The 12,730-nt window shown below is 36.8% G+C and overlaps 3 protein-coding genes across 3 annotated transcripts; all 3 read right to left on the reverse strand.

Annotated features, from left to right (window-relative positions):
• Window positions 1–463: 463 nt before the first annotated feature.
• On the reverse strand, window positions 464–1,746 carry LOC114731495 (peroxidase 44-like). Its single transcript, XM_028918680.1, has 2 exons — window positions 1,531–1,746; window positions 464–1,431 (listed from the first exon to the last, which is right to left on the reverse strand). The coding sequence occupies exons 1-2, from the start codon at window positions 1,726–1,728 to the stop codon at window positions 667–669; spliced, it is 963 nt and encodes a 320-aa protein (XP_028774513.1). The 5' UTR covers window positions 1,729–1,746; the 3' UTR covers window positions 464–666.
• A 2,999-nt stretch (window positions 1,747–4,745) lies between these two features.
• On the reverse strand, window positions 4,746–5,840 carry LOC114731404 (peroxidase 44-like). The gene is made up of 2 exons (XM_028918558.1): window positions 5,622–5,840; window positions 4,746–5,519 (listed from the first exon to the last, which is right to left on the reverse strand). Exons 1-2 carry the CDS (start codon window positions 5,838–5,840, stop codon window positions 4,746–4,748), a joined length of 993 nt encoding a protein of 330 aa, XP_028774391.1.
• Window positions 5,841–9,148: 3,308 nt separating this feature from the next.
• LOC114731411 (peroxidase 57-like) lies at window positions 9,149–10,079 on the reverse strand. The gene is made up of 2 exons (XM_028918571.1): window positions 9,879–10,079; window positions 9,149–9,775 (listed from the first exon to the last, which is right to left on the reverse strand). The coding sequence occupies exons 1-2, from the start codon at window positions 10,077–10,079 to the stop codon at window positions 9,149–9,151; spliced, it is 828 nt and encodes a 275-aa protein (XP_028774404.1).
• Window positions 10,080–12,730: the final 2,651 nt, after the last annotated feature.

Below are 12,730 nucleotides of genomic sequence, written 5' to 3' on the forward strand. Positions count from 1 at the left end.
ATTATTCTAAATTCATAAAATATTCTACATGCAGTAACGATGCGAATTCTCTGGCCAAAAGCCATAAACAGAATCGATGAGATTTCAGGCAATGCAAATCGTTTCCATGGGGGATTTTTCCGTCTTCTGTTATTTCTGATCTTGACTTATGAACTGAACATGCACATACAAGCAAACATAAGTTTAATGCTAATTTATCCAATAATCCTTAATTATTACCTTACGTGGAGGAGTTCCCAGCTCTTTCCCGACTTTCTTCATCTCTTATTTTACATTAATCCACAGTTTTTTATGCTGGTTTGTCCGCCCCAGTTGTCTCCGCCGGAGAACCAACCGGCAAGACATTCTTCCCTTGCTGGCTCGTAAATTTGAACTATTTCGTTTTTCTATGTACAGCTTACAGCAAACGATCACGTGTAAGAAATATAAACCAAATCATTCCACGAGAGATTCGTTCTCAAGATTTAAAAGTAAACCAAATTAAATCATCATTCCAGAATCCAAAAGATCAACGTCTGAGGGTCACACCACCGTCTATCTTATAGGGCGATCAATGCGATACAATGAGACAGATAATTAATTCGACTCCACTACTACTGAAGACTCGGAAGCCTTCTTTAATAATTTAGCTGGAATATATATGATTGGCCAAACACACACGCTATTCTAGCGAGGATTATTGAAAGCCCTGCAATGCTTCCTGATCTCCCCAGCGTTTCCAACCAAAATATCAAGGCTTCCCATCTTTATCATAGCCTTCGCGAAGCTTCGCTTAAAGCTGTTCCCGTTGGCAGCAAAACCAGCCACGATGCCTCTGGACGACGCATCCACACCCAACTGCTGGTCAATATGAAGCACACCTCTCCTCATCCTAACCTGCCTGTAGTACTCGTTATCAAATACCAACGATGTATTTTGGTCCAGCACTATCTTAGGATCGTTCCTTGCCGGCCTCTGTGCCGACCCACAGATTCGTCCCAGCTTAGCATCCAAAGCAGGGTCCATGGTAGGATCACGGTTTCTGAAACTGGACAGCCTGCCTCGGACCAAACTGCAATGTGTGAAGCCCACCGTGTGAGCTCCCAGAAGAGTCACCATTTCGTTCAACGAAAACCCTTTTACTCTGAAGGATTCGAATGCCTGAGACACCGACAGCGACGGTCCGGGAATATTCACTTCATTAGGACTTGACACCAGCCCGTCACGGCGCCCCGTTGGAACGTTGTATCTGGGTCCTCCCGCCAGAGCCACCGCATCCCTTGTGGCTAGTGTTACGATATCTGCGCAGGAAACCGTGGAAGGACAAGCTTTTTCTACGGCGGCCTTTATCTCGTCTATCAAGTCAAAGCCTTCGAGGTTTATGTTGGGTCCCGCCTGCTTCTCCGATCCCTTTTGCCCTCGTGGATCAATTAGTATGGAGCCGTCACATCCCTGAAACCATACCGCCAACATTTATGCTTGACAAAACACATATAGTCATATACTAAAACACGTATGTATAGAGTCGCTTGGACTTGTAGAGGATCTTACCCTAACAAAGCAATCATGAAAGTGCATCTGAAGCAAGTCGGCGGTGATGGTTCGTTCGCGATTGAAGTGCCTTCGCACGGCTCGACGGACGATAGTCTCAGCGGATGGGCAGCTTGTGCGATAGAATCCAACCCTGAGGTCGGCAAATGAGAAGGGAAGCACGAAAAGGAAGATGAGGATAACATTGGCTATCTTCATTTTTTTGGATCTCTGTATATTTGCGTGTGTTGGGGAGGGGCAAACGGAAGTTATATATATCGAGCGAGAGGAGGTCCTCCACGCTTTCGCCTTAGTGAGGAGGAGTGATGACTGGACAGTCACACTAAATTAATAATTATATTAACGCGTGCTGAATAAGTGAATATAGAAAGAAGAGCCAGGCATGGTTTTTGGGAAGTTAACCAATGAGCAAGCAAGGAGTCCATGACCGATATTATTTTTCTAACTGTGTGTGGGGGACGAGAGAGAGATTTGTCACGCACACATTATAAGTATAAAATCCATAGTTTACTTGGAAACCATCTGTAAAGTTTAATCTGTGGAGATGCGAGCACATGCTCTGAGTTGAAGCCGCCATGAGTGTCAAAATTTTCAGCATGTGTGTAGGAAGAAATTAAAAGCTGGTACCCATGTATGTGCTCTATCATCGACTATTCACACGCGCGCGCGCGCGCGTTCACCTGAATTTAGAAGCCAAGTCCCTCAAAGGATTGCGGAATACAGTAATGTCAATAGCGAATGAGATTACCAAAAGTTTAAACAATTGAAGGTGGATATGTATGAAACTTTTCTTGTGTGTGTAAGTGGAAAGTTGCACGTAATTTAATATGCAAGTAGGAATTTAAAACTACGAATCAGAAACAATTTTGGGGAACGCGCAACAATTTTTAATGCTGCTTTTTTGCATCAATAATGAGAATGGTGGGGTTAAAACAAAGACAAGTTGGAGGATCAGGACGAAATTGAAGGGAGGGGAATTCACGTGGAGGGTGGGTTGGTGGTCTCGAATGCGGATAATTTTTTAGATTAGGATCCTTTTTAATATTATGATTTAACAAAAAAAAAAAAGCGTTAGGAGTGCACAAGAGATATGATTAATTAAGATTTAACAAATTTTATGTGTTAATTAATGAAAATTGTTGGAAGCGCAGCCGCACGTGAAGAGTATGCACAAAATTGAGGGCACTGCATTCACCAAGGGGGAAAAGGATGGGTGTAATTATGTGAAGACTCTTTAATGGGTTAGGAATTGATAATTATATTGTTAAAATGTTAAATTATAAAAAATTATAACACCTTGTCTTATTACTCATCTGATTCTGAATGTACGAATTATTTATTTAGTTAAATAAACTAATTAAATTATTTAATTACAGTAACCCAACTTTCTTAAAATAACGTGTTTGTGCAACCCATGGTTTCCATCCATTTCTAAAGGAGAGTTTGGCAACCCCTGAATCACTTGAAAAGGTTGTTTTAATGTAAGCAGATACAAGATTTCCCTAACATATTTATCTCATATTGTAAAATAACTTCTAAAAAGCTAATCAAGGCAGCTCCTAAATCCCCCTAAAATTTGCTTATATACTTTGTTATATAATGATTTGATGGGATATATAGTGATGGGTAGTGTGTCCTGATGGGCTATCCATTTCTAGCATGAAAAAAACACTGCCTCCCCTCCTTAATTTGCAGGCATGAACCAAACTAACTTACCTAAATACAGAAAGAACCCATTATACTGGGCTTTTGTGTCAGTTGCGCGTATTGGTGCAAGGCCCAAAACCAAGGCTGCTTGTCTGTATGTTTAGAAGGTCTCTCTTTTTTTCTTTTAAGCGAGGCTTCGAGTTCGAGCCTCAGCGTATGCAGAAATCTCCGTTGAAAGACTCACTCACCACAGCCAGGTGCGTAACGCGGGTTAGATTCAGATGTAGTCAGAGCAAAACTCCAGTAAATTAAGTGGGCAACCCAAAGAAAAAGAAGGTCTCTTTTTCTGGGGGGAAAAAGTTTCGCAGCTCACGGTAATTGCAAGGGTCGTTTTTCATGCCAAAAAACAAATTGCCGTTTTACTTTAGTTTAATAAAAATGTCCTTCGTCAATGCCTTATTATAAAGCTAATGCAACTGGTCGCCAGCTTGTCATCTCGGCAATGATATTGAATTGAAAATGAAACATTCGGAGGAAAAGAACTAGAAGACAATCTTGCGATGGCTCAAACACTAGTGTTCTACTCGGGATTATTAAAAGCCCTGCAATTCTTTCGAATCTGCCCTTGGTCTCCGGTCAGAACCCTGATGCGTCCCATCTTCACTACTGCTTTTGCAAAACTCTGCAGAAACATCTCATTATCTGCCGCATACTTGGAAACGAGACCTCTCGGGAGTTATCAAAAGCAAGCCGTTGATCCAGTTTCAATACCCTTCCTCAGAAGAAGCTGCTTGTAGAATGAGTTGTCAAAATTAAACGGCGTGCCTTGGTCCAAAAACGCCACGGCTTCAGAGTTGGTCGTGGTAGAACGTAACTTGGTCAGTTCAGCCTTCATCGTACGTAGGATCCATCGTAGGGTCAGAGGGATTCATTACCGGGTCTTGGGAAGCCTGTTGGACCGCCGGGGGCACGGCCAACCTTATTCATTAACGGTTAGTCCCTCTCATCGCACTCGCTGAATATATATTTTTTAAAATATTTATTATTTTAAATTATTTAAACTAATTTCTTATCTTCGTAATTTAGTTATTTATATCTTATAAAAAATCATTAATAGCTAAAGCACAGCGTGTTTGTTTATGTAAATATCATATAGCAATGACGAGATTATACGTGGTCCTAACAGAATATACGTGGACTTTACCCCTGAGAGTTGATCTGTCAGACCGTCACAACTACAAGTCTTTGTATGTTTAGAATCTATATTCACTACTGAACTTAATTGAGGAACTTTTATTATTCTAAATTCATAAAATATTCTACATGCAGTAACGATGCCAATTCTCTGGCCAAAAGCAATAAATAGAATCGATGAGAATTCAGGCAATGCAAACCGTTTCTACGAGGGATTTTTGTCCTCTGTTATTTCTAATCTGAATTCTGACCTGAACGTGCACATACAAGCAAACATAAGTTTGATATTACAGCCATCGGAACTATAGTTAGGTCATGTGTATGGCCTAATTATTCAGGAAGCTAGCTAGCTAGTCTCTCGGTTATAATCAGTTCTACTCGGGATTATTAAAAGCCCCACAATTCTTTCGAATCTCCCCTTCCTCTCCAACAAGAACTTGAATGCTTCCCATCTTGACCATGGCTCTCGCAAAGCCCCGCAGAAATGCCCCGTTGTCTGCCGCATACCTGGAAACAAGAACTCTTGTGGAATTATCAAAAGCGAGGCGTTCATCCAGTTCCAATATGCCCCTTCTCAGAAGAAGCTGCTTATAGAATGAATTGTCAAAAACAAAGGGTGAACCTAGGTCCATAAACACACGGCGATTTTCATCCTCAGAACAATACTTGGCCAGCTTGGCTTTCAACAATGGATCCATCGGAGGGTGATCAGAAGATTGATTCCCATCAGAACTTGGTTCGAGCCTAGGGTCGATGAAACCACAATGGGCAACACCAAGGGTATGAGCACCCAAAAGGGTAACCATGTCAGATGATGTTAAACCAACACTGATGAAAGAATCAAGAGCTTGCTTCGTTGAAAAATCAGGCTGTGGTAATTTAACGTCGCCGGCATTTGAAACAAGGCCATCGCGCCTCCCTGTAAGAACCTCGTATTTGGGTCCTCCGGCAACACCCACCGCATCTCTGGCCACAAGTGCTATGATATCGGCACAAGAAACCGTAGAAGGGCATTCGGCTTCCAGGCTTTCTTTGATCTCGTCGATTACTTCAAATCCTCGAAGGAAGAGGCTATCAAACGCGCCTTTCTCTGGTTTCTTTAATCCATGCTCGTTCCCGGTTCCTATCAGAAGCGAGGCATCGCATCCCTGGAAGAAACAACACATAGTTATTTAACGTACGTGTTCATTAGCATGTCGTGTTTACGAATAGAAAGAACTAAACGAATTTTCATTATTAAGGCGCCTTACGTGAACGAAACAGTCATGGAATTGCAGGCGAAGCAGAGATGCGGCTAGGGACCTGTCGTCACTGATACGGCGATGCACCACTTGCTGTATAATGGACTCTGCTTTTGGACAGGAAGAGCCATAGAAACCAACCTGTAGAGCTCCAAATCCGGAGGGAAGTTTGTGGAGGAAAAAGAAGAAAAAGAAGAGCAGCGTCTTGTTCTTGCTGTGTGTAGACATGCTTGCTTGATTTTCCTCCGTAATTAATGTCTTGCGCTTTTGGTCCCAGTGAAGTCATCTATTATTTATACTTGAGATCCATGCATACAGCTAGCCACCCTCGATGATTTTGGCTTCTTCGCTGACATAATAAATAATATAATGAACTTGTTCAACTATTGAATACTATAAGAGCTAGTTAACTAATTTGAAAAGATTAAAAAAATAAGTTAAGTTAGTTATTTCTAATAAATAGGTGTTGTCTTTCCTAAAATACCCTTGCTAATCAAGTGTATGTGTATTGGTTAGAACTACCATTGTTATAAGGATTATCTTGGGAAAACATGCTTAAATATAAAAGACAAAGTGGATTAGAGTATTATATTTATGACCAAAATGAAAGTCAAATAAGGTCTTGTATTAAGTACCGGAAGTAGTATTATTTCTCCGCTTAATAACCACCGATTCTAGGTCGTCGACGACGATGATAACTATACATAGTGGGGAGGTAAACGTCATTTTCGATTCTGGACAATGATATAGAAGCATTCATCTATCCATATAACGCAATCTCCTAACATCGTCGTGAATGTTACGTTCAAAGAGATAAATAATAGAACGTCTTGGGCTGAACTGCGTACGTCCTCGATCGTGCGTTCGTTTCAAGAACTAGATGTTAGCTGCATTAACCTTGGAATTTATTCCAAAGTTCTCGTTGAAAATAGTTCTCTTTCTTCCTAGATTGCTCCGCTTGGTTTGTATGAACCTTCCAAAATGTCATGTGAATCCGATGTGCTCACTTTTGTGGAGAGCGAAAGAAGACAGTGCCATCAAGAACTCGGTCAAACTTTTATTTTGCAAGTTTCAAAATTAAAAAATATATACAAAGTTTTTTTTTTTAATTTTTTCCCAATAAAAAAAGTTTAAGTGATTTGAATCAATAAGTTTGCTGTTTGAGTTGAGGTATGCCTTCAAGCTTTATAGATGTATTTACAAATTATTCATTAACAAAGTCCTTATATGAAAAAACATTTTAATTTTAATTTATCATTTTGTAAGATATGAGGCAAGCCACAGTTCTATTTACCGATAAAATCACACCAAGTTTAGAGATTCATGCATTTTCTTCAAATAAAATGTTTACCGGACGAAATTTATCATATTTACGAAAGAAGATATACTTTTACATAACAATTTTTTATTAATATATAATCGGATTAATTAATATGTAAGTCCTTATAGTTTTAACCAATTTTGAATCAGGTCTTTCTAGTTTTTTTTTATTAGGTCCTTATTGTTTCACATATTTTTAATTAAGTCCTTGTATTTATTTTTCTTTTATAAAGTCCTTATAATTTCCCTAAATTCTTAATCAGGTCCATGTTGTTTTAATTTTTATTTATTAGTTAAATATAAACTTAATTAAATAGATTACAGAAATATAAAATATTAATAATAAAATTAAATTAATATTAGTAATATAATTAATTAATTCAAGAAATTTTTTTTGGAACAATTAATATTTTCTTGCTGGAAAAAAAATAAAATTATTATAATAATTCATTATTTTTAAAATATTATTGTTTATAAACTAATATTAAATAATATATACTATTTTATGATTATAGAACAGTATTATTAGAATGGAAAAATTACAAATAAATACCCCCAAATATGTAAAATTATGATTTGGGATCCTGAATTTAAAAAATAGCAAATAAGTACCTGATCTCACTTTTGTATATATGAAATATGGGTGAAATATCTAAAATGCCCCTCAATCATATTGTAATTTGGTCTCCTGAAGTTGTTATTCATTAAAGTGAACTTGTTATTTCTTATAGTCAACTCGTCATTTGGCATACACTCAACCAAGTTGTGATTTGATCTATTGAAGTTATCATTTGTTAAAGTGAACTTGTCATTTAATTTGTTATAGTCAATTTGTCATTTGATTGAGAGATATTTCAGACATTTCACCCACATTTCATATTTACAAAAGTGAGACTGGGTCCTTATTTACTATTTTCTAAATTCAAGATCCCAAATCACAATTTTACATATTTGGGAGGTCTTTATTTGCAAGTTTTCCTATTAGAATTCATAAAATAAAGAGTAAAAAATTCCGGGACTTAATTAAAAATGAGGTGAACTTATAAGAATTTGATAAAAAGAAAAATAAATACAAAAACTTAATTAAAAATATGTGAAAGTATAAGAACCTAATAAAAAGAAATAAAACTATAAGAATCTGATTCAAAATCAATTAAAACTGTAAAGACTTACATATTAATTATCCCTGTATAATCTATATGAATAGCCGTAACGGCCCAACAATAACAGGACAGCTAGCTTCAATGCCATGTGCTCAACTTCCTCAAATATACAGTCAGCAGCAAGATGCTAACTAACTCTGTCTTATAACTGGACCTGTTCACAAGTACAATACTCCTCCGGTCCTTATTATAAGACCCAATTTGACTTTTTATTTGGTCCTAATTATAAGACCCAATCCATTTGTCTCTTATATTTATGCATTTTTTTCCAAGATAATCCTTCTAATAATGATAGTTTTAGCCAATATATTTAATTAGCAAGGATATTTTAGGAATGACAACATTTATTTATTATAATAACCAATTTAACTTACTTCCTTAATCTCCTCAAATAAGTCAATTGGATCTTATAATTAGGACCGGAGGAGTAACATTTTTCTTTCTATAAAAGTTCCATTTGTCTCCTAATTTGAACGTCTTTTCGTAGTCGTTGTCCCGCCAGTTTCCTTATTCAAAAATCTTAATTCTCACTTGCTTAATTATGTACTATACCTCCATTTGTTTTTCTTAGTACTAAAAAATAGTGACAACTGGATCATAAAGTTAAATGGTACTTAGTAGTACGTACGGCTCAAATTACACTATTTACAATCATATTAGCAACTGGACCTAATTAACATGCATCTTGCTGCAATTCCATGCATATGCGCTCACACGTACACAATTGTGCAGCTAGCTAGGTGCCGGCTGACGTTAAAAAGGCTAAAATTAGACCTGTGCCTGTGAACAGGCAACCTTTTCCTTCTAAAAAGTTCTACTCGTCTCGTTCGAACTTCCTTTAATGTCAAAGTCGCTGTCCAGCTTCCTCATTGGAAAAAAAAAATGTAATTCTCATTTGGTTAATTTTAGTATTAAAAAAGAACGCAGTGTTGCTGCATTTTGTTATTTGACTACGTCACGTTAATTTCCAAATAGAAATAGAAACAAGCATACAATTCGACATTTCACAATAAAAAGTATAAAAAATTGCAGCAATTCTGCGGTCGTGCTTAATTAATTGTTAAAAGCACTGCATTTCTTACGGATTTCTCCTGCATTACCAACCAGAACTTGAATTCTACCCATCTTGACCATTGCATCAGCGAAGCTTTGCTGAAACTGAGCAGTGTCAGATGCAAGGGCAGTAACAATACTCTTTGTTGACGTAGAGACAGCAAGGTTTTGATCAATAGACAGAACGCCATTTTTTTGAAGAATTTGCTTATAGTACTGGTTATCCACTGCGAAGGGCGTCTTGGCGTCCAAAAATCTACCAAACGCCTTTCCCACCGTGTGTCCACCCATAAGGCTCACCATGTCTTGTCGTCCGATTCCCTTCCTGGCAAAGAAATTCAAGGCATTCTGCACTGAGATGCCAGGTCCTGGCAAATCAACCTCGCTGCTTCTAGAGACAAGCCCGTCGCGTCGCCCGGTGGGAACCTCATATTTGGGTCCTCCGGCCAGAGCCACGGCGTCTCTGGTGGCTAGTGTTATGATATCAACACACGACACCGTGGAAGGGCACGCTGCTTCAAGCCTTTCCTTCACCTCGTCGATGAAATCAAATCCCCGTACGCTTGCGTTTTGACCAGCGTCTTTCTCGGCGTCAGTGGAGTTTATCAGTAACGATGCATCGCAACCCTGCGATTCATGTTATTAATCAGTTAGCCAGAATAATTAGTACAATATGGAATGATCACTCAAATTTTTAAACGGGTAATTAAAATGCGGAATTAATGTTCACTCGGACGAAACAGTCGTGAAAGTGCATGCGAAGCAAGGCCGCAGTGATGGTCTTGTCGTCGTTGAATCGCCTCTGCACGGCTTGCTTCACGATGGACTCTGCATTAGGGCAGGAGGAGTCATAGAATCCGAGCTTGAGCTTGGCGAATGCCATGGGAAGAACCAGCACCAGGATGCAGACAACAACCGATGATATCTTCATTATATTGTTTGGTTACTTGGCTTAGTATTGCAAATTGCTTGTACCCCACTAGCTACCAAGTGAATTTGCTTTGTTTCTCGACAGGATCGGATTGTGATATCTGAGCATGTTTATATACAGAGCGCAAAAAGATGACGATGCCCAAGTTGCCATCGCTATTCTGGCTTATTCGTCTCCATCTAATGTTAATTAAATAGTTATATATCTCTGACTTGTTGACTTCTCCAACATGCTAGTATTATTTTATATAAAATAAAGCTAACTGCGTCGATTATATTATTTTTTTCCCTCTTGATTATATACTATAGTTTTTAAGGGAAAATATTACATAATTATATTTCATATTTGTGAAAAATTTCCCAAAACTTACTGTCCGAAGTCCGAACTTAAAGTATATTGTTCTGCGGAGAAAAAAGTATTTTGTGGTGCAAAAAAGTAATTTGGACTAACGTTGAAATAATTGCGTATGAAACTCTCCGTATTTGTTTCTTTTCCGGTTGTTAACATGGTCAAGCTTCATTTTAAAAATAATACTCCTCCGGTCCTTAATATAGGACCCAATTCTTGAGTTGGTTTTGGTCCTAAATATAAGACCCATTTCCCATATTTATCAATTTTCTCTAAATTATCCCTATGAATAGTCTCTCAACCATGATCAAATAGAAGAGGGAGAGGGGTATTAAGAAAGATGATTATGGTGTTTTAGGAAAAATGTGTCACTTTTCTTATACTTAACTAACTTACCTAACTTCCTTAATCTAATCAAATTAGTTAAATTGGTCTTATATTAAGGACCGGACGAGTACTAATTCAAATCGTTAACCTGGATAACATCGAAAATTATAATTATAATTGACGTTGAATTTTGGGAGGGGTAAAAAACAAACCTATGAAGTTGGCCAATGGATACAAAAATATATTAGCCGCGCCGGGTGAGGGCGCCGGCCATTTGGTGATTACCTGAGTTGGCATGGATGATGTAGGAGAGAGAGTCCATTTCATTTTTTTATAATATAAAAATAATTAAATTACGTAACTTAAAAAAATTAGTGAAAAATAATAAAGATATTAAAATAGATTTTTTTTTTTAATAAAACGCCCTTGCCTACAGAAAGGAAGAAGGAGACAATAAACACACTAAAACTGACCTGTAATTAATATGAACAAAAAGACGAAATAGTATTAAAATTTCCATACAGATTATTTATATGTCTTGAAAATGTTGCATGACGGAGAGGGTATGACAATTTCAATAACAGCTGAATTTGACTTTTGCATTCTCACTTTTGTGCTTTGGGCGGGTGCTATGGAGAGGGGGAGAGATCGACCATTCATTCACTCCATTTGTTAATATCTCCGTCAAAGCCATGGGTGTTTCATCGTTTTATATTTCTTATTGCCAACTATATTGCCGCCCCACTGCTTCTCCTCTCTTTCTTGTTTATCTGTCTCTTAATCAGTGAAAAATTAAAGCATTATGTTCCCAATTATTTTCTTAGGTCAATACTGTGATGTTGTCACATGAGACAAAATTCTTCTAACATGTTTGCAGTTTATCTCGTCTTTTATAAATCATGATTAAAAAGTACATTTCAAATACGCCCTATTTTTCCTTTACAGATTACAACAATTGTCTATACTCAATGCCCAGTATTTCTGCTAGTACAATGAATTCTTTCTGTTTTAGTCAATATATGTACTCTTTCGGTCCTTAATATAAGACCCATTTAACTAATTTGATTAAATTAAGGAAGTTAGGTAAGTTAGTTAATTATAAGAAAAGTGACACATTTTTCCTAAAACACCATAATTATATTTCTTAATACCCCCTCTCCCTCTTCCACTTGATTATGGTTGAGAAAGTATCCATAGGGGTAATTTAGAGAAAATCGATAAATATGAGAAATGGGTCTTATATTTAGAACCAAAACTAACTCAAGAATTGGGTCCTATATTAAGGATCAGAGGAGTATTAATTTTTTTTACTGTTGTAGAACCAAGTCGTGTTGTGTGTATTAATGAAAACCGTACACAGCATTAACATGTTTATAATGTTTGAAGTAATTATTTTTAACGTGAACAGTAGCGTTGGAATCATGTAGTTGGGTTTGTTTTTATAAAGGCGGGCGATCGCAATGAAGCCCAGTATTATGTTTCCTACGTTGAGCACCTCTTTGGGAGCCCAGATACCCTGTGTGTTTTATGTCTTCCAATTAGGTACTCCTCCGGTTCTAAATATAAGACCCTTATACGTGTATAAGGGTCTTACATTTAGGACCGGAGGAGTAGCATTTAAAATAAAATACTCAACACAACATTAGTCTTGAAGATGTGAGTATTCAGTTTTTCGGTTCAATTATCAGTAATAACCGAAATAACTAAAACCGAATTAATCAAAATATTTCGATTCGGTTAACTGATTAACCAAACTATATAAATATGAAAAGTGATTTTAAATTAATAATAATAATAAAACACAATTACAACCAATAATTAATAAATATTTTATCATCTAATGTGATTTATTATAATAATATTTATTATTATAATAATATTTATTGAATATAAATATATTTAAAAAGTTCAAATAAACCCACACATATATTTATTATAATAATATTTATTAAATATAAATATATAATATATATTTT

The sequence above is a fragment of the Neltuma alba genome, unplaced genomic scaffold, assembly GCF_004799145.2.
Source record: "Neltuma alba isolate B1F8T4 unplaced genomic scaffold, ASM479914v2 tig00002526_pilon, whole genome shotgun sequence".
NCBI classification, from domain to species: domain Eukaryota; kingdom Viridiplantae; phylum Streptophyta; class Magnoliopsida; order Fabales; family Fabaceae; genus Neltuma; species Neltuma alba.

Excerpts from the sequence above, each read along its gene's own strand:
- LOC114731495 (XM_028918680.1), bottom strand. The coding sequence starts at position 1,728 with ATGAAGATAGCCAATGTTATCCTCATCTTCCTTTTCGTGCTTCCCTTC. Across the intron at positions 1,432-1,530 it reads TTCATGATTGCTTTGTTAGG|GGATGTGACGGCTCCATACT; the intron begins GTAAGATCCTCT and ends GTATGGTTTCAG.
- LOC114731404 (XM_028918558.1), bottom strand. The coding sequence starts at position 5,840 with ATGTCTACACACAGCAAGAACAAGACGCTGCTCTTCTTTTTCTTCTTT. Across the intron at positions 5,520-5,621 it reads TCCATGACTGTTTCGTTCAC|GGATGCGATGCCTCGCTTCT; the intron begins GTAAGGCGCCTT and ends TGTTTCTTCCAG.
- LOC114731411 (XM_028918571.1), bottom strand. The coding sequence starts at position 10,079 with ATGAAGATATCATCGGTTGTTGTCTGCATCCTGGTGCTGGTTCTTCCC. Across the intron at positions 9,776-9,878 it reads TTCACGACTGTTTCGTCCGA|GGTTGCGATGCATCGTTACT; the intron begins GTGAACATTAAT and ends CATGAATCGCAG.